A 21339-nucleotide genomic window follows, 5' to 3' on the forward strand; every position below is an offset into this window, starting at 1 on the left:
GAGAATGATATCAATCGACTGCAACAGGACATAGAAAGGCTAGCAGAATGGGCAGACAAGTGGCAGATGGAATTTAATACAGAGAAGTGTGTGGTGATGCATTTTGGCAGAAGGAACAGGGAGAGGCAGTATACACTTAATGGCACAGTTTTAAAGAGTGTGCAGGGACAGAGGGACCTGGGAGTTAATGTGCATAGGTCCCTGAAGGTAGCGGGACATATTTAAAAAAAACATTTTTTTAATGTTTTTATTTGTTTATGGGATGTGGGCATCACTGGCAAGGCCAGCATTTATTGCCCATCCCTAATTGCCTTTGAGAAGGTGGTGCTGAGTTGCCTTCTTGAACCACTGCAGTCCATGCGGTGAAGGTACTCCCACAGTGCTGTTAGGTAGGGAGTTCGAGGATTTTGACCCAGCGACAATGAAGGATCGGCGATATACTTCTAAGTCAGGATGGTGTGTGACTTGGAGAGGAACTTGGAGGTGGTGGTGTTCCCGTGCGCCTGCTGCCCTTGTCCTTCTAGGTGGAAGAGGTCGCGGGTTTGGGAAGTGCTGCCGAAGAAGCCTTGGCGAGTTGCTGCAGTGCTTCTTGTAGATGGTACACACTGCAGCCATGGTACGCCGGTGGTAGAGGGAGTGAATGTTTAAGGTGGTGGATGGGGTGCCAATCAAGCGGGCTGCTTTGTCCTGGATGGTGTTGAGCTTTTTAAGTGTTGTTATAGCTGCACTCATCCAGGCAAGTGGAGAATATTCCATCACACTCCTTACTTGTGCTTGTAGATGGTGGAAAGGCTTTGGGGAGTCAGGCGGTGAGACACTCGCCGCAGAATACCCAGCCTCTGACCTGCTCTTGTTGTCACAATATTTATGTGGCTGGTCCAATTAAGTTTCTGGTCAATGGTGACCCCCAGGATGTTATTGGTGGGGGATTCGGCGATGGTAATGCAAATGTTTAATTGTATATTTTTTTCATTTCTAACTTTGTGGACAAATTTTAACTAACTATTTTAATATACTTATCACAGGGTATGAAGGCAGGATAGGAATGGCAGCTGTCATCCTGAAACTAGTTCAAGAGCTTGATGGAAAAAAAATATACAATCATGTTTTGAAGCATCTGCCGAGCTATGCTTGCCCACGCTTCCTAAGGATCCAGGTCAATATTTACAAATTCTTTAATCAATTTAACACATTAGTGAAGTTTGAGTTCTCACTAAAAGGGTAGTTAGATCTACTAAACATGGATGTGACATACCTGGCCATAGCTAAATAGCATGGGGAAACTATCATCTTCAATTCAAAAGTGTGATCTTTCATTAAAGAGGCATATAAAAGCCAATGAAGCCAGAAACAAGTATTAAGTCATGCAAAGAACAGCAACAAAAACAAAGACCCACATAGTCAGTTGGGTTTTTCAAATTGAAAGCTTAAAGGGCACACTTTTGGCCAGGCGCAGAAAATAGAATGCAGGAGGTTAGGAGTTAAGCAAGATCACCAACTGATTTGGGGGCATGTAGCAAATTTATTATTTTTTTATCATTATGCAAAGACAAGTTGTATCTATTGAATTAAGTGAGTGTGATCATGATTGTTGCTCTGTTAACTCGCTAGCTGTGAAGTAAAGCAGCTTAACAGTTCATATCTAGCCTCATCTCACCAGGTCCACCTTCAAAAAGATTGAAGAGGCACTTGTGAAAGACATGAATATCCAGTTCAGATCCAGGGTTTCCTATTGTTAAACCCCACGCCATCATTTAGGTAGATATTGCTCAGTGTGAGTCGATTTCAACACTAGCGTAGGATTCACTTACAGGAGCTACTGATATAATGGACCCGCGAAAGAGTCTGTGACAAACCCAAATTCGTAACAGGCACCAACCAGTATTAGAGACAAATGGAATGACTTTCGTTTTGCCAGTGTTCAGTTGGAGAAAGCCCAGGCTCATCCATGAGTTGATGCTGGACAAGCAATCTAACCGCACAGTGGTAGTGAGGGTGGTGGCAGAGAGGAAGAGCTGAGTGTTGTCTTCATATATATGAAAGCTGATGCCATGCCTACGGATAATGTCGTGAGGAGCAACATGCAAACAAGGAGCAGTAAGGGCTAAGAATGGAAACTTGATTTTCTCTTGAGGGCCCCATGGGAGTAGGAGAAGCAATTGTCAGAAATACAGTGGCCAGAATTTTCTGTACCTGGACGGGTCGGGTGCGGGCGGTCGCCTTGGCGGGATGCGACCCTGTTCCTCATTCCATCCCGCTCCTGAGATCGACTTTCCGTTAATGGTGCCTATTAAAGCAGCCCTGCGCGTTGCCCGGCCCTATTAAATGGTGCGGGTCTGATGACGTCATTGATGACGTGTCTTCAGGCGGGATATTTGAAGGAGCCATGGCCACATTGCATTTGAAGGTTCGTCTAGGAGTGTGCAGGCACTGCACTGCACCATTGCAGTGTGACGATGAGTTTTAAAAGTGACTGCACAGAGACAGAGGGCTGCACCCAAGTTCTCCGATGACCCCCTCTATATGCTTGTGGAGGGAGTGAGAGCACGCAGGGAGATCCTCTTCCCTTCTGATGGGCGGAAGAGACCTCCCCAACAGACCAAAGGAGCCCGGCTCCAAATAGCAGAGGAGGTCAACAGCAGGGATGTTGTGAGGAGGACCTGGGTGCAGTGCCACCAACGTTTCAATGATCTTATTGGATCAGGAAAGGTGAGTGCATAGCCACACTCAACTTCAACCTGCTGTGCCTCCCACCACATCCCCATCACTCTGCCTTCCCAACCCTACTCCTGCATGTCCTTACATCAACATAACTTGCATGTCCACCCATCCCTAACTTGCATGTCCACCCATCCCCCTCTATCTACATTATCACATCCCCATCTATCTAACCACCCCTCACACTCACCCTCATCCTAATGCAATCATACCAAGTAACACCATACAAGGAGGCCATTTGGCATTACCACCCCACTTCATCATAGTCTCCCTCTAAAGATGTAACCTATCCATTCCTCACACTCATTCCATCACTCTCACTCAACCTTCTCTTCTTTCCCTCCTTGCAGGAAAAGAGAGCTCACAATAAGAGAGGGGGAGAACCGGAGGTGGCCCTCCATCACTGGCCACCCTAACCTCAGCAGAGGAGGCTAACTCTGGAGTCGCCAAGCAGCTGGAGGTGGGAGACGGAGAGAGGGGGACATCTCAGCAACTTGGTGACAGAATCATATCTCATACAGTCACATGGCGTACAGCAGTCACTCACATGGGGACTGATGTCAGCAGCCAGTGAATGTTCATCATGTGCATAATGGTATCTGTACCCATTCTTGATATGACATATCTAACTCATCTCTTTACTCTCCCACAGGTCCACCAAGAGCAGCCCCCACCCCTCCGCCGCATCCAACTGTCCAGGAGGAAGAGCAAGACGACTCCTCAGAGGGGCCTCCAGCCTCTGAGGGGCACCATCACCAGACATAAGCACACCCAGCACAGCACAGATACGCACACCTCGGTGGGTGCAACGCGAGATAGAGTAGTGTTGTCACCTGGTATCTCTCAGCTCACAAGTGAGCAAGAGCAGATGGTGGAGACAGGGACAGCAGTGGACGCTCCTCGCCAGAGGGCGCAGGAAGCTCCCAGCTCTGCTCAGGTGTAGGGAAATGGTGTTAGGGAAATTGATGGCATTAAAGGCTGAAAAATCCCCAGGGCCTGATAATCTACATCCTAGGGTAATTAAGGAAGTGGCCCTAGGTAGATGCATTGCTGGTCATCTTCCAAAATTATACAGACTCTGGAATAGTTCCCATGGATTGGAGGGTAGCTAATGTAACCCCACTATTTAAAAAAGGTGGTAGAGAGAAAACGGGGAATTATAGACCGGTAAGCCTGACATCGGTAGTGGGGAAAATGCTAGAGTCCATTATAAAAGATGTACTAGCAGAGCACTTGGAAAACAGTGACAGGATCGGACAAAATCAACAGGGATTTACAAAAGGTAAATCATGCTTGACTAATCTACTAGAATTTTTTGAGGATGTAACTGGTAGAATAGATAAGGGAGAACCAGTGGATGTGGTGTATTTGGACTTTCAGAAGGCTTTCGATAAGGTCCCGCATAAGAGATTAGCGTGCAAAGTTAAAGCACATGGGATTGGGGGTAAGGTACCGACTTGGATAGAGAACTGGTTGGCAGACAGGAAGCAAAGAGTTGGAATAAACGGGTCTTTTTCCGAGTGGCAGGCAGTGACTAGTGTCTTTTTAAAATTTTTGTTCTTGGGACATAGGCGATGCTGGCAAAGCCACAATTATTGCCCTGATAATTGAGTTGCTTGCTAGGGCACTTTATCAGGCGTTAAGAGTCAACCACATAGTCTGGGACTGGACATCTGTCGGACAGACCAGGTAGTGGAGGTGGGGGGGGAAGGTTCCCTTCCTTGAAGAACATTAGTGAATCAGTTGGGTTTTTACAAGAAACTTTCATGGCCATTTTGTGGTAGAGGCCCACAGTTTATTTAATTCAATTTCACAACTAGCCACGGTACGACTTGCTCAAAGCATTTGAATTGCTAATTCAGCACCATAACCACTATGCAACCACACCCAGCAGATGTGCTGGTAGGAATGGAATCAAGTTAAATAGAACCCATGGAGGTAGACCATGGAGGAGAGATGGTGGACATGTATGGAGTGGTTGACCATGTTGAATGTTGCAGCAAGATTGAGGTGGACAGAGACGGATAATGATCCTTGGTCCAAATCACAAAGGATGTCATTAGTGACTTGACCAGGGCTACCTCGGTGCTGTGCGCAGGGCAGAAATCAGACTGAAGGGATTTGGATAAAGAATTATGAGCAAGATGATCAACCATTCTAGGACCTTAGAAATGGGGGATGGGCATGTGATGGTAGATGGAGGGGTCACTCATAGGCACTTTGAGGAGTGGCATAATGGCAGCTATTTTATAGGCAAGTGGAACAGTGCCTGTGTAAAGGGAGCTGTTAACAGTGCTAGTTATCACTGCGACAAGGATAGATAGTTATGTGGTCAGTAGCTGGTTCAAGAGTGGATTGCGGGTGCAGCCAGTAAGTCTCATGAGGATGGGCCTGGTGAGGGCTTTGTAGATGGAGGAAGCAACTGTGTGATATGAGGCGAGGGTGAAGGGGTGCGGAGGCTCAGGGATAGGGGAGAGGAGCAGGCTGAGGCATCCGAGCAGAAAGTTTTGAGCTTTGAGATGAAAAAGTATGTAAGCTCCTTGTACTTTGTGTTGGATGTGAGGATGGAGGGGGATGTGCTAAAAGGAGATAAAAAAGGAATTGTAAAGTTTGTAACAGAAGAAATTAATGAATTGTATCAATAGTAAGTGATTCATATGCTAATACTACAGGTATTGTAGATATTCATTGGAGTTGTTTGTTACTCGGGTAGGAGTGACAAGGTTTAGATGTATTTGCTAAAGATGTTCTGCCATATTCAAGTGGTTTTTACAATTGCATTCTTAAATTGAGACCTAAAATGGATAATATCCTATTATTGCAGCACGTCCTAAGAATGTATGAAATCACAGTACACACTGTTGGCTTTGGTTGAGAAGACAGTGAGACTAATGTAGCACCAGTGCAAAAACGTCTTCTAGCCGAAGATAAATATGTATCTGTCACTGCTATTAAAGTGGATGTTTTCCTCCAGGAAAGCTTGTATAAGCAAAAACTAATTGTATTTGTTCTATTACAATTTAGGAATCCATGGAGATGACTGGAACCTTCAAGAGAAAAAAAATTAATTTGGTGGAAGAAGCATTTAATCCCATGATAATAACTGAGCCATTGTATTTCTTGGATGCTTCTGAGAAATCTTATATTTCAATGACGGAACAGATCTACAACGACATTTTGTCATTCAAGATAAAATTATGAGCCATTTTTATAATTTGAGGGTTTTGCTATATGGCCATGGAAATCTAACATGACCACTTTCTCAGCAAATAAATTTATAGCAATTAATTTTAATACCAACTGTGTTTAATCAACACATTCTATCTGAAGGTGTATTTTTTTGCAGGGAATTTTTTAGCTTGCCTTGTAAATAATTTAAACTTTTATCTCTGTAACAAAATGCATTATTGATATATATATATTAAAAAAAAATTAAAAGTAGTTCCAGTTTCTAAACTTTTTAAAAAGCCTGTATTTGACTTTTTAATTGGACAAAGTAGTGTCATAAAAATGCTTCCAATCTGAATTCTTGCTTTTGTTGGTATTCCATACATGGAATTACAAAACTTGAAAGGCTACAATTTTTATGAGGCATTTTTGATTTTTTTTTAATTTCCTACACCAGGACCCACAATAATCTTTGTTAAATGCATAGTTGTAATGTAAATTACAGCACCTATTTAATTCCTGTAACTAATAATTTGTGCCCTGTTTACTGACCATGTCGATTTTACAGAATACCCTAGTCTCTGGTAACATAAAGTTGCCGTTATTTGGGCAGGCGGGGGAGGAGTCTGGTTTCACTGGGCTATTTTTGGTCATTTGCAAATTTCTCGCAGAATGTGAGTGGGTGTTTCTTGCGATCTCCCCCATCACATCACTACCATGTTCACATCAGAAGACAAGGTAAGACTGGCAGAATGGTGTCATTCTCCAGAACTGCCGCAAGTGTTGTCTCCTTTTCTTGCCAGGATCAGATCCTGGTAGAAGCGGGGTCTACAGAACAATCAGTTGCGATTAAGAAGGTTGCCAATGTCAATTTGATCAATTGTAAAAAGAAAAATCTGGATCTTCAGGTGGATCTGCCTGCCCCGCGTGCCCTCATCTCCCTTTCCCCCCCCCCCCCCCCGGCCACTTCACGAACAGCACTCCAAAATTCCTTGTCCTTGTTGTGTGCATGCCTCTTTAGTCAAATGACTTTATCCCTGCGATTTGGGACAGGTTCAGTGCTAGGCCAGACTGTCAGGTGGAAGTCCTGCCTCGCCACACTTCCAGTGGTGCAGTGGCGTACCAGAAATTTCCAGGCTCCTGTATATTTATATATGTTTTCGTATGTGAGGCAAAATTACCATGCCGTTTGTTCTCGCTGCTACTAATACCAACAACTGAATTAGGCCATAAAATATTATGGGCTCGGTTCAGACCATTTGTAGTATTTATGCTGACTTACTGCCATTCTGAAAATGCCAGTAGAGATGTTAAAGCTATTTTGGATGGTATTAATATCAGTTTCCATATTTAAATATGTGCTTATTACAATGAAAGATGTTTAACACAGATTAACTAATAACACCAGTTGAGCTAATTACTGGTGTGAGGATACAATTAACCTTACAGAGCTTATTACAAATAGTAAAATTATATACTCTGTTAATGTTATATATCTCATTCAGACCAAGCCTTAACTGTGCTAGTTTAACAGCGATGGTCTTGCGTGATATTTATGCTACTTGTGGCTGCTAATGTGCTCTTGGTTAATGATATTTTATGAGGTATTTGTGCAACCCCATCTAGAGAAATGAGCACTTTGTTAATCATCATGCCATAAGAAGAATATTATTCCCTTTGAGAGGGCACAAGTTAGAGGATCAAAGATAATGGGATCAAAAACCTAGATCAGTGTTCAGAAGATCTAAGAAAATCATGTATTCAAAAGGTTATTTGACCCATTTTAGTGCATTCATCCAGCTGCTAAAACCTCCCCATTACAGCATCCAATTATTTCTTAAATGATCCCAACAACAACAACTTGTATTTATATAGCGCCTTTAACGTAGTAAAACGTCCCAAGGCGTTTAACAGGAGTATTAAAAGACAAAAAAAATGACACCGAGCCATATAAGGAGATATTAGGGCAGATGACTAAAAGCTTGGTCAAAGAGGTAGGTTTTAAGGAGCGTCTTAAAGGAGGAAAGAAAGGTAGAGAGGCGGAGAGGCTTAGGCAGAGAATTCCAGAGCTTAGGGCCTAGGCAACAGAAGGCACGGCCACCAATGGTTGAGTGATTATAATCAGGGATGCTCAAGAGGGCAGAATTAGAGAAGCGCAGATATCTCGGGGGGGTTGTGGGGCTGGAGGAGATTAGAGATGGGGAGGGGCGAGGCCATGGAGGGATTTGAAAACAAGGATGAGAATTTTGAAATTGAAGTGTTGCTTAATCGGGAGCCAATGTAGGTCAGCGAGCACAGGGGTGATGGGTGAATGGGACTTGGTGCGAGTTAGGACACGGGCAGCAGTGTTTTGGATGCCCTCAAGTTTACGTAGGGTAGAACACGGGAGGCCAGACAGGAGTGCATTGGAATAGTCAAGTCTAGAGGGTTCCAAGTAGGAGTAAGGGAATTCCAGAATTTTCTCCTCCACTACTCTGCAAGTTCATTTCATGCAGTGATCACTTTGTTTGTGAAGAATTTCCTGATATCAGTCCTTTTACTAGTTTGAACCTGTGAATCCTTGTCTTACTCTCATAATTTATAGTAATTTCCCAGATTTACTTTCCCCATACCATTTACTGTCTTCTATACCACTAGAAGATAATCTTATAGATCACCTCTCAGATGCCTCTTTCAAAGACACAAAACCCAAGTCTTTCCTCATAATCCAGACATTTGACACTAAGGATCAGCCTTCCCTGCATTGCCTCCAGTCCTTGAATCTTGCCCTCTTAATTTGGTACTATCTGCATTATTTTAACACTGTTGTTACCCGTTTAAAATAAATAGGTTAATGCTGGCATTAAAATAATGAAGATTGGAAAATCTAGGCTCAATAATCTAAATTATAAAGCATTAAGGAAGTTCAATGTGCTTTAGGAAAAGTGACAACATTAAGATTACCTAATTATTTTTGAAAATTATGAAGGCGATTGATAAAAGTGAATGAGATAAATTATTCATTTTGAAGAAGGTTCAGAAACCAATGGATATGATTTAAAAAGTAGGAGTAAGGCAATTCAGGATGAACTATTTAATACAGTGAATAGTAAACATTTGGAATAAATTATCAGGAAAAGCCATCAAAGCAAATAGTACAAACAGGTTCAAAAGACAAATGGATATGTTTCTGGAGAAAGATAGGTATGAAGGATATTAATCATAGACAAATGGCATCCTTCTGCACTGTAATTTCTATCACACCTAATCTTATTTTCCTGTCCTTTTGGTCTCTGTCTCAATAGTAACTTCTTTTTTTAACCCATGCTTCTACAAGTGAGAATTAATTTCGTCCTTAACAATTGTTTCTAGTAGTTTTCCCACCACTGACGTTAGACTGATTGGCCTGTAGTTACCAGGTTTATCCCTCTCCGCTTTTTTGAAAAAGGGTGTAACATCTGCAATCCTCCAGTCCTCTGGCACCACTCCCATATCCAAGGAGGATTGAAGGATTGGACTAAATTGGACAGCTTTTTCAAATAGCCGGCACAGGCCTGATGGGCCGAATGGCGGCCTCCTGTGCTGCAAGATTCTGTGGCCGGAAAATTTCCTACCTTAGCGCCGACCGTTAACGTCGTATTTCTTCAAAAAATGGCAGTCGCTTCCCTTCCGCCCGCTTCCAGTGCGGGACACGGCTGCCGCCATTTTGGAGAGGCTGATAGCACTGCCGTTGCCAGCGCTCGCCTCTCAAATGCGAATGTGCAGATTGTGATGTCAATCAGCATCCATCGCCTGATTTGATGCATGATTGTGATTTTGGATGTCGCCGCAAGCCATAAGGTCCTCTCCTAACCACGCACGGAAAAAGGTGCGTGCAGTAGTAGTGCAGAGATGCTGTCAGTGCTTCTTGAAGGGACGCACACATCTTTCAGGTAAGTTTCGATTTCAGCTTTTGGAGTTTTAAAATATTTTATTGAAGTAGTAGCTTGGTGCAATACATTTAAAAAGTGTGCAGGGAGTGCTGCTGGTTGCTTGCAAGGCTTTGGATGTTAAAGGAAGGCCTCTGAAAAGACAGGAAATACTCAGCAGGTCAGGCAGCATCTCTGGAGAGCGAAACAGAGTTAAAGTTTCAGGTCGAGATGCTGCCTGACCTGAGTATTTCCAGCATTTTCTGTTTTTATTTCATATTTCTAACATCCGCAGTATTTTGACTCTGAGGAGACTGTGGTAAACCACTTTTATCGTTCACTATCGTTACACTATGGTTATCACTGTTTATATCATTACACTATGGTTATCACTGTTTACACTGTTGTATCACTACACAAGGTCACCTCTTGTCACGCTGTTATACCTGGGCTGACCACAGCTGACTCCGCCCATGGCTCCGCCTGCTTGCCCAGGTATAAAGGTGGTCGACTGGCTGGTATTCCTCCTTGTTGGACCCGATCACCCACGAGGGTGGGCTCTGTTATTTAGCCAATAAAAACCTATAGTTACTATCTTAACTCGTCGCTTTTCATTGGATGAATTGATAGGTATATCAATTTTATTGGCTAAATTTTGAAATGAGTGGATAGGAGCAGCCAAACGACCAGCCAAACGGCCAGCTACAACAGCCACAGCAGCCGGCCTGGCTGCGAGCCCTCCGACCGCCGTACCTGGATCTAAACCCACAGGCAGCGAACTCAGCCCTAGACTTCGAACACTGGCTGAGCTGTTTCGAATCCTACCTGGGAGAATCCAGCGTGCCTCCGGGATCCAAACTAAGAGTTCTGACCGCCCAGGTGAGCCCTAAAGTATTTGCATTCATCCAGGACCTTGCTACATACGAGGACACCCTCAACCTGCTGAAAGAGCAGTACCGGAGCCCGGTAAATTCTATGTATGCCAGACATCTCCTAAGATCCCGCTCGCAACAGCCAGGAGAGTCTGTAGATGAATTTTTACGGGCGCTACAAACACTCGGCAGGGACTGTGACTTTAAAGCTGTAACGGCTGCAGAAAATACTGAAAGGAATATCCGCGATGCCTTCGTGAAAGGCCTTCGGTCCGACTACTCACGGCAAAGACTGCTCGAATCAAAGGACCTCGACCTGAATACAACTGCAGCCCTCGCTCGCTCTGGAAGTGGCCCATCGGGACCTCGAGGCGTACTCCAGGTACTGTGCTGCACGACCCTGGGACTCGGGCCCGACCCCGGCCGCAATACCCCTCGCACCGCCACCTCCGGGACCTACCTCAGCGTCGGCGTCCCAGAACCGATCGGGACCGCCACCCCCGGTACCGGCTGCGACATCGGAGCCCCGCGATCGGGCCGCCGACTGCTTCTTCTGTGGCCAGGCGAAACACCCGAGGACGCGCTGCCCTGCAAGAAACGCGACTTGCTCCGACTGCCACAAGAAAGGCCACTTCGCAAAGGCCTGCAGGGGGAGAGCCACAGACGCCAGCAGTGCCTCATGCGAGTTGTGGGGGCGGCCATCTTTCATCAAGGCCACAGATGCCAGTATCCCCTCGTGTGAGTTGTGGGGGCGGCCATCTTCTCCGCCATTTTATTCAACGTGGGCGCCGCCATTTTGTCCACCACACTCGACCGCCACCTTGTCTCCAGACCCGACTGATGTGCCTCAATAATCCCGAGACTCGATGTTAGCGGAACAAAACAAGGCTTTTATTAACTTAGAAGATAACACGCAGTGGAGAGAGGTATCTTCCATCTGGAGCTCTGCAGTACTGGATATGAGGCCAGACTGAGCTGGCTTACATAGAGGCCAGGTATGGGCGGAGCCCTACACACAACACATTCCAATATACAATACAATGGTGAGGAGAAACCTGAAACCAACCACAGTCACAGGCAATACAACCACAGTCACAGGCAGTGATGAATGGAATATTTCATCACACCGACCACCGCCTCACCCGCAGACTACAGCAGCTCGCTCAGCCATACACTAGCCTCCGTCACACTAGACCAAGCTCGCCCGCATCACCTGTCCAAGTCCATGATGGACATCAAAGTAAACGGCCACGCCATGACCTGCCTGTTCGACAGCGGAAGCACGGAGAGTTTCATCCATCCAGACACGGTGAGCCACTACTCCCTCACTGTCCGGCCAACGCACAACCGGATCTCGATGGCGTCGAGGTCCCATTCTACAGACATCAGCGGCTACTGTGTTGTGACCCTGTCGGTTAGGGGCACGGAGTATAAAAATTTTAAACTCCTCGTCCTGCCCCAGCTCTGCGCTGCCGTCCTACTAGGGCTGGACTTCCAATCCCACCTTCAAAGTGTCACTTTGGCATACGGTGGACCCCTCCCCCCACTCACAGTCGACAACCAGCAGCCTTTAAACCGCCCACCGCGTACCACCTGCGGCCTATCCACCCTCAAGGTCCCGCCCCCCTCCCTGTTCGCTAACCTCACCCGCGACTGTAAACCCGTCGCCACCAAGAGCAGGCGGTACAGTGCCGGGGACAGAGCTTTTATTAGCTCGGAGGTGCAGCGTCTCCTGAAGGAGGGCATCATCGAGAGGAGCAACAGCCCCTGGTGTGCCCAGGTCGTAGTCGTTAAGACCGCAATAAAAACCGCCTGGACATCGACTACAGCCAAACCATAAACCGGTACACCCAGCTGGACGCATACCCCCTTCCCCGCATATCTGATATGGTCAATCAGATTGCACAGTACCGGGTATTCTCTACCATCAACCTTAAGTCGGCCTATCACCAACTCCCTATCCGCCCTGAGGACCGCCAGTATACCGCCTTCGAGGCGAATGGCCGCCTCTACCACTTCCTTAGGGTTCCCTTCGGCGTCACCAACGGGGTTTCGGTCTTCCAAAGGGAGATGGACCGGATGGTTGACCAGAACGGGCTGCAGGCCACGTTCCCGTATCTAGATAACGTCACCATCTGCGGCCGCGACCAGCAGGACCACGATGTTAATCTGGAGAAATTCCTCGGTATGGCCCAACGGCTGAACCTCACTTAAAATAAGGAGAAATGTGTGTTTAACACCTCGCGTCTTGCCATCCTCGGCTGCGTAGTAGAGAACGGAGTCATCGACCCCGAAAGAATGCGCCCCCTCATGGAGCTTCCCCTCCCCCACTGTCCAAAGGCGCTGAAGAGAACCCTGGGGCTCTTCGCCTACTATGCCCAATGGGTGCCGAATTATGCGGACAAAGCCAGACCCCTCATGAAGTCCACCTCCTTCCCCCTGATGGCAGAAGCGTGCGCAGCCTTCTCCCTCATAAAGGGAGACATTGCTAAGGCCACAATGCACGCGGTGGATGAGTCTATCCCTTTCCAAGTGGAGAGCGATGCATCCGACTTCGCCCTAGCTGCAACCCTTAACCAGGCGGGGAGACCTGTGGCCTTCTTCTCAAGGACCCTCCAGGGCCCTGAGATCCGACACTCTTCGGTCGAGAAGGAGGCCCAGGCGATCGTGGAGGCAGTACGACGCTGGAGGCATTACCTGGCAGGCAAACGATTTACCCTCCTCATCGACCAGCGTTCGGTCGCTTTTATGTTTAATAACAAGCTGAGGGGCAAAATCAAGAACGACAAGATCTTGAGGTGGAGAATCGAGCTCTCCACCTATGATTATGATATCTTGTACCGGCCTGGTAAACTGAACGAACCCCCAGATGCTCTATCACGAAGTACATGCGCCAACGCGCAAATTGATAGACTGCAGACCCTCCACAACGACCTCTGCCACCTCGGGGTCACCAGACTTTACCACTTCATTAAGGCCCGCAACCTGCCCTACTCCATCGAGGAGGTCAGGACCATGACCAGGAACTGCCAAACCTGTGCCGAATGCAAACCGCATTTCTTTAGGCCGGACAGAGCAAGCCTGATCAAGGCCACCCGCCCCTTCGAGCGCTTGAGCATCGATTTTAAGGGGCCCCTCCCGTCCTCTGACCGTAATGTGTACTTCCTCAACATTATTGATGAGTACTCCCGTTTCCCCTTTGCCTTCCCCTGCCCAGACATGACCAGTACCACGGTCATCAAATGCCTGAACGACCTCTTCGCCTTGTTCGGGTTCCCGAACTATATACATAGCGACCGGGGCTCATCCTTCATGAGCGAGGAACTTCGCCAGTTCCTACTAGCGAGAGGTATTGCTGCAAGCAGGACCACCAGCTACAACCCCCGAGGGAACAGCCAGGTGGAAAGAGAGAACGCGACTGTCTGGAAGGCCGTTCTCTTAGCCTTAAAGTCTAAGGGCCTCCCAACCTCTCGCTGGCAGGAAGTCCTCCCGGCAGCGCTGCATTCCATCCGGTCACTGCTTTGCACGGCCATTAACGCCACCCCCCCATGAACGAATGTTTGTTTTCCCCAGGAAGTCGACTACGGGAACCTCGCTACCAACATGCCTGACTTCTCCGGGGCCCGTCTTGCTGCAAAAGCACGTGAGGGCCCATAAAACAGACCCCCTGGTCGAGAGGGTGGACCTCCTGCACGCCAACCCCCAGTACGCCTATGTGGCATACCCAGACGGGCGGGAGGACACAGTCTCCTTACGAGACCTTGCACCCTCGGGCACCCCTGAGACACCACCGTTACCCCCCACCACCCCCCCAAATCCAGCCCAGGTAGACGGCATGCCAGAACCCCACGAGCCTTCGCCGACCACGCAGACACCAGCATTAACATCGGATACTGCACCACCACCACCGCTGCTGCGCCAATCAAAGACTTACGAGGCCTCCGGACAGACTGACATACCCGAACTGGTAGTACACTTCACCCCGCCGGACTCAAATTTAAACAAGGGGTGAATGTGGTAAACCACTTTTATCGTTCACTATCGTTACACTATGGTTATCACTGTTTATATCGTTACACTATGGTTATCACTGTTTACACTGTTGTATCACTACACAAGGTCACCTCTTGTCACGCTGTTATACCTGGGCTGACCACAGCTGACTCCGCCCATGGCTCCGCCTGCTTGCCCAGGTATAAAGGTGGTCGACTGGCTGGTATTCCTCCTTGTTGGCCCCGATCACCCATGAGGGTGGGCTCTGTTATTTAGCCAATAAAAACCTATAGTTACTATCTTAACTCGTCGCTTTTCATTGGATGAATTGATAGGTATATCAGAGACCACTTGCTCACAGTCCTGAGGGGCACATTGAGATGAAGCAGAGGCAGCAAAGGGGACAAGCTGCTCGCAGAGGGAAGAGGAAGAAGCAGAAGAGAAGGAAGCAGAAGAGGAGGAAGCGGAAGGAAGCATGCAACCCAGACAGCCATTTTCTGGCCAGGATATCCGGGATCAAATCACCCGCCTGTGATACCAGTGACCACAACCCCAATTCCCCTTTAAACTTTTGTCCCACACCTTATCTAACCTCTGTTACTGACCATCAATGTCCTCTAAGTCACATTGCTGAAATAAAAACCACCACAAAGCAAACTTTCCAATCCAACTTTATCCAAATATGCATCCAATATGACATTAAAAAAATCAACTCATCACCCTTGTGAATTCCCTTAGTGACTGTCTTGTGTTTGTCCTAGTGATGTCATGCAGTGCTACCCAAATGGCTGCAGCATGGCTGGTGGAAGGCTGCTGACTTTCAGTGGGAGACACTGCAGATGGCCGTGCAGGACGACCACGAGGAACTGGTGGCTGGGAGTGTCAAATCGTGTGACGGTGTTTCTTCTTCTTCACTCTCCGCTCCCTATTCTTGGTCAACCACTGGCTGGGTAGGCTGGATTTCCTGGGTTTGTGAAATGAGGAAGGCACAAGGGTAGGGTTGTGGTGAGAAGAGGGCAGGAAAGCAAGAGCTGCATGCTTACACCATGTGCAACTTGTACATCAAAAGAGATTGGGATGAAGGGGGAAATGGGATGTGAGAAGGAGGATAACGTATGAAGATACCAGCATCTTGTATTCTTTCAGCCCTGCCAAGAATGACCAGCACCATCTCCAATTTTTAATGTTTTTTTTCAGAAGGCAGTTGCGCTCTAAAGGCTATACTGCCTATTTTTGAATGATTTTTTTTCATAAGGCACCCACACCCAGGAGTCTATTCATCCTGCTCTCAATGCCTTCCAGGCGGTATGAACAAGTGAATTTGTGCATTCTTTACCTCTGGCTTGGTGCCATGCCCTGCTGACCTCTGGGCACAGATGGCACTTGAATAATTATAATTCTGACCAAGTATAATAAAAATATTGGTAAGACCTGCAGCAAAGTTATTTGAGAGAAATGAAATAGCCAAGCAGTGTTGTCTTACTTTCTTGTCCCTCAGTGTTCTGCTGAATAGCACAGGCTGAACAGTGCAACTAAAAGGCTGCTGGTTCAGCTGCTTGCACTGGTTTTACACTGATTTTGCACAATGCCTGCACCAGTGGGTATGCAAATTAGCATGTCCAGGAAACTTTTGTGTATCTCCATCTAGAGGCCAGTGATGGATGTAATACTTTTTTTTAAAACAGCGGTGTAAATAACCTCATGGAAATTCTGGGCCAATTTTTCACAATTTATCAAAAGCTTTCAGACTGTTGAAATCTTGTTAGATTCCAGGGACGAAAAATACTTTTGAGACCGCATAACTGTAATCTTTTGGTATTATTCGAGTGTATCTTTGCTGTACCTATTCCGTGATTCTAATATCTTCTAATTGCATACTCTGAACTGCATGCAGTATTTCACAATGTCTTGTACAAATTCAACATCACTTCCTTGCTTTTACATTCGTTGGCCCTGTGCATAAAACTGAGAATCCATTTATCTTCTCCATTTCCCCACTCTGCTAAGATTCTTATCATTTAAGGTAGTTTCATGGTCACCATTACAGATACTGGCCCAGAAATTCGGGTCTCCACGGGTGAGTACGCACGGGGTACTCACCCGTAAGCCCAATGGAAGTGCTGGTTTCCTGCATGCACTGCGCATGCGTGGGAAACCGGCACTTCCGTTCCCCTGAACGAAGGGGTTCAGAGGTCGAACGCGTGCGCAGGAGAGGCTGCGCGTGCGCATCAAACTTCGGTTTTTTTTGCAGGTTTTCCCGGGAAGTTAAGTCTGCAGAAGTTAGACATGTAAAAAGCAGGCGTAAGGCCTGCTTTTTACAAGGTAAGTGGTGAATTAATTAAAATTAAAACATTTTTTCCACAGGTTTATTATTTTTAAATACTTTAAAGCAAGGTAAGTTTATTTTTTAGCCCCATTAGAAAATAAAATAATTTTTTCCAAAAATTTAAATTATTGTTTAAAATAGTTATTTCATGTAATTTATAGTTTATTTAAAAATGTGATTTAAAAAAAAAAAAAATTATTTGAAAATTTAGTGCTGTTTTGGGGCTGTAGTATTTATAAGTTTTGACAGCTCTTCCTGTCAATCTTATGAATGGGCATTTCCCTGCTCCGATTGGCTCCCCACGGCCCATGTGATCCCAGGGGACGCATCGAACTAACTGCGCCCCTGGGATACGCAAGCACTGCTTGCCGGCAGCTGGAGCAGGCCCAGGATCGGAATCCCATGGGGGCCCACAGCTCAACGGCCGGCGCGCAAGGTAAGTGCAGATCGGGGGCTTTCACCTGCGGGAAGCCCCCGACCCGAATTTCTGGGCCACTAGCTTTTTATTCCAGATTTATTTAATTAACTGTATTTAAATTCCCCAGCTGCCGTGATGGGATTTGAACTCATGTCTCCGGATGATTAGTCCAGGCCTCTGGATTACTAGTCCAGTAACATAACCACTATGCTACCGTTCCCCGGCAACCTTTTACTATTTAGTCTCATTAACTTTTTTTAATACGGTTTCCTTTTGAGTATTTCTAGTAGTGACACATCCACATCCATCTTAGGTACTCTTACATTCCACTTTCAACTTCCTCTGTTACAACTGAGGCAAAATACCTTGCAAGAATTTCTACCATTCCATCACTTTCAAGTACAAGATGCCTCCCTTCATTTCTCAGTACGGCCCACTTTTGTAATCCTTTTCTTCTTAATGGGGTAGATCTTGACTTTGCACGATAGCTTAAAATGGGTGATAGCGAGTGGGCAGCTCGTTTTACAACTCCCAATTTTTATTTCCATTGAAAGCAGGCTGCTGACTCGCTATCACCCGTTTTACACTATTATTTACAACTGATAATTGCCTAGAGTTTCTTAATAACCAACATTCTGAAAATACCCTACACAGTCTGTTGTGTTAGCATTTGTTGTACTGGCAGTATTAAGTTACCTTATTCAGCAGCATAGGGGTTCAATCTTACTGCAACGAATAGGAGTTCTGCCACAAATCATGAAGGCCAGGAAATTCCTCGGAGCTTCTCCTGCTCCACTGGCATTACTTCACCAGAAGTGCGGCGGAAACCCTTTAGTTATCGTGAATAATTGAAAACTCACGAGTGCTACAGATTCAAGCATTTATTGAGAATTTGTATACCTAATAGCACATGAGGCTGTAATTAATAACTGCTGTTACTCTTCTAATTTGTTATACTGTAATAGTTTTAATGTGACAATTTCAACAAAAGCAGCCTAATTTCTGAATAAGAAGTTTCAGGAGATTTTGAAGCTCTGAAGAAATGCGAACCTACAACACTTGAAATAAGCATTTTATCAGCTACATTGTGCTTTACAAGTTGCATGGAATGTATTTAGTTTACTGATAATGACTATTTTATTATATTAATAAGTAAATTTCAAAAGCAGAGCTCCCTCCATCTTCACATAATGTTTCTGTATGATATATTTTCACATGAAAGTTTAGCTTGGCCAAATATTACATATTTAAAATGGAATTCTGTGGCTGCACTCTGAAAGAAACTCTTTTGCCTTAGGATGTGAGTTTAAGCAATTGATTTCAAGGGAATTAAATTGAATTACAACATGGAAACAGGCCACTTGGTTCAACCAGTCCACGTTGGTGTTCATCTTCCACATGAGCAGTAATCCTAATCTCATGTGCCTGCCCTGTTCCTAAATCCCTTTATTATTCTTTCCTTTAGGAACAGGAGTACGCCTTTCAGCCCCTCGAGCCTGTCTAACCTATTCTCAGCTATTGATGTGGTACCTGCTTCAAACACTAACTCCGGTAGTTCTTTCCACAGCCGCACAACCCCATATAAAAAATGTTTCTCCTGCTCTCTGTTCTAAACTCTTAACATTAATTTTATAACACTGTTCCCTTGTTCTAGGCCTCCCAACCACTGCAAACCATCTGTTTCTATCTATCTTGTCTCATCCTTTCATAATTTTAAAATACCTCAATAACTCACTCTATAATCTCCCCGTCTTAATAAAAACAGCTCCAAGTTTTCGAGTCAACCCACCTCTGTTTATATCCTGGCCATAAATAGAACTTAATCAGGTTAATCTTATTTGGTTAACATCTCGCATGTTAATACGATCATGTATGCAAATTTATCACTGTACTAGTAGACACAGTTACTGTTAATGTTCACCGCAACCATTAAAAATGGTAAACAAAAATTCCAAAAGACTTGAGGTCATTTTAATCTAGCCTATCCAGCGGGAAACTGATGGGATATGATTGGCCGCCCATTTTACTCCCTGCCTGATTTTACTTTCCATTAAAATCAATTTCATGTAAAATCAGAATGTAAAACGGATGGCTGATCCAATCCTGTCAGTTTCCTGCCGAGCAGGTTAGATTAAAATTATCCACTTTTGTTTCAAGCCTGACCTAGTAAAATTCCTCTAGATTACAAAATTGCTGCTATCCACTTCTCCATCTATCTGGGTAATAGAATAATTATAATTACTGTCCTGTTGGGGAAAAGAACAGCTGCTTCTTCAAAGGAATGAGCCGGTTATGTAAAGTTGAATTGACCCTTTATGCTCTTAATCAGAAACATATTCTGCAGGCTGCTAGCCATTTCTTTTTGGTTGTCCCCAGGAAATGTCTGGGTTCTATCATATCAGTCAAGGGCATCAATCCTCCCACATACCAGCATTTCACTAGAAAGTGTTTTAGCATCTTAGGCTGTGAAAGAAACATGCTCTTTAGAATATATTTAAAAACTTTTATGGACTGACTTCAATCTTTATTGTTTTATAAACATTTATGAAGTTAGTATCTTGCTGTATTATTTTGCTTCTATGTAATCCTAATTATTGTGAATAAATTTGACTTGTAATTTTAGCCTGGACTATATAGCCTGAGAGAGTGGTGTCTTTTTGACTAATAAAGAGATGGGGGGGAGCCATGTTGGGTACCCAATGTGACTTCCAGTGCAAAATATCTTGGTAAAAGTGTAATTGTTAATTTTGAGTTCATTCCACACTTAAGATAATGGCCTGGAATTTGTCATTTAAAAGGCTGGGATGGAGCCAGCAGCGCCGTTGGGACCCGCCACTGACATTGCCCACCACGGACCCGCCGAGGTCAGCAAAATCCCAGCCACAGTGTGAAAGAGAGAAAAAGACATGGAGACATCCAAAGAGAAAGTACACAAGAGGCATACAGAGTACCAGACATAATGAAAGTGAGGATATATGTGGAGGAAAGATGGACACTAGTTTTGAAGAAGGGTTTGACCCGAAACGTCAACTCAAATTTCTCTCCACGGATGTTGCCTGACCTGCTGAGTTTTTCCAGCATTTTCTGTTGTTATTTCAGATTTCCAACATCTGCAGTATTTTGCTATATCACTATAGTCCCGATTGTAACTTGGGGTGTGAATTGTAGAGGCACTGACCGAGCAAGCTGTAAACCATCCGACTTTGGCAGCGTGAGGCTCAGATCATTGTAACTCCCAGACTCGCCTGCATGCCAGTGTCCCACCTGAAACCGGCAGGAAGAGGCAGTTGTCCGGCGATCGGGTGCACAATGTCAGGCAGGAGGAAGCCACAGCCACGAACTGAAGGAGCAGTCCCCGGCACTTAGAGAAGTCACGGGGAATGGGTTTCAGGAAGCCTTGGAATTGGGACGGGGAAAGCCTAAACTTTCCTTGTGGGGCTTGGAGGAGCACTCCTGCTTTTTCTGGCCACACAAGGAAAGTAAAAAAAAAAGTTAGAAAGACTTATTTCTTTGGGCCTCTTCTGGCCCTGGCTTATCTTCCCATTAGGATAAACTGGTGGAAAAGCCACCACAGCTTCCCCACTCAAGCCCATGGTTAAAATAGTGGTCGGGCCTTGTATACATCATCAGAACCCGATCTGCATATTTAAAGAAGGGCCCACCAGTTTCTGGCAGGTGCCCTTCCCTGCTGCTGTCGAGCAGGTTAAACTCGAGGACTGTGGGAAGAGAGCAGGACATCGGCATCGGGTTTCCGCCAGACAGGCAGAGTTAAAATTGCCTCTTACGTCGGTAACATAAAGAAGACAGGAGACTGAGTTAAGGGGAGACTTACATAAAAGGGAAAGTGTGAGAATGAGTTGGAGACAAACCAAATCAGCCGTATATTTTAAAATGCTTGTGTTCTGCTGGCCTTAACCTACCTATCATTCACATAGGTTTCTATATATGGTTACTATA

General features: G+C 45.5%; 1 protein-coding gene across 1 annotated transcript in view; it reads left to right on the plus strand.

The window, feature by feature from the left end:
* Window positions 1-20011, plus strand: part of slc27a6 (solute carrier family 27 member 6) — a 119437-nt gene extending 99426 nt beyond the window's left edge. Inside the window, exons 9-10 of the mRNA XM_085984431.1 lie at window positions 1026-1156; window positions 5743-20011. Of these exons, the coding sequence (XP_085840557.1) occupies window positions 1026-1156; window positions 5743-5919 (308 nt within the window). The 3' untranslated portion in view covers window positions 5920-20011. The remainder of the gene's footprint in view (window positions 1-1025; window positions 1157-5742) is intronic.
* Window positions 20012-21339: the final 1328 nt, after the last annotated feature.

This window comes from Somniosus microcephalus, chromosome 1 (assembly GCF_052327205.1).
Source record: "Somniosus microcephalus isolate GS21.2 chromosome 1, FLI_Smic_1.0, whole genome shotgun sequence".
NCBI lineage: Eukaryota > Metazoa > Chordata > Chondrichthyes > Squaliformes > Somniosidae > Somniosus > Somniosus microcephalus.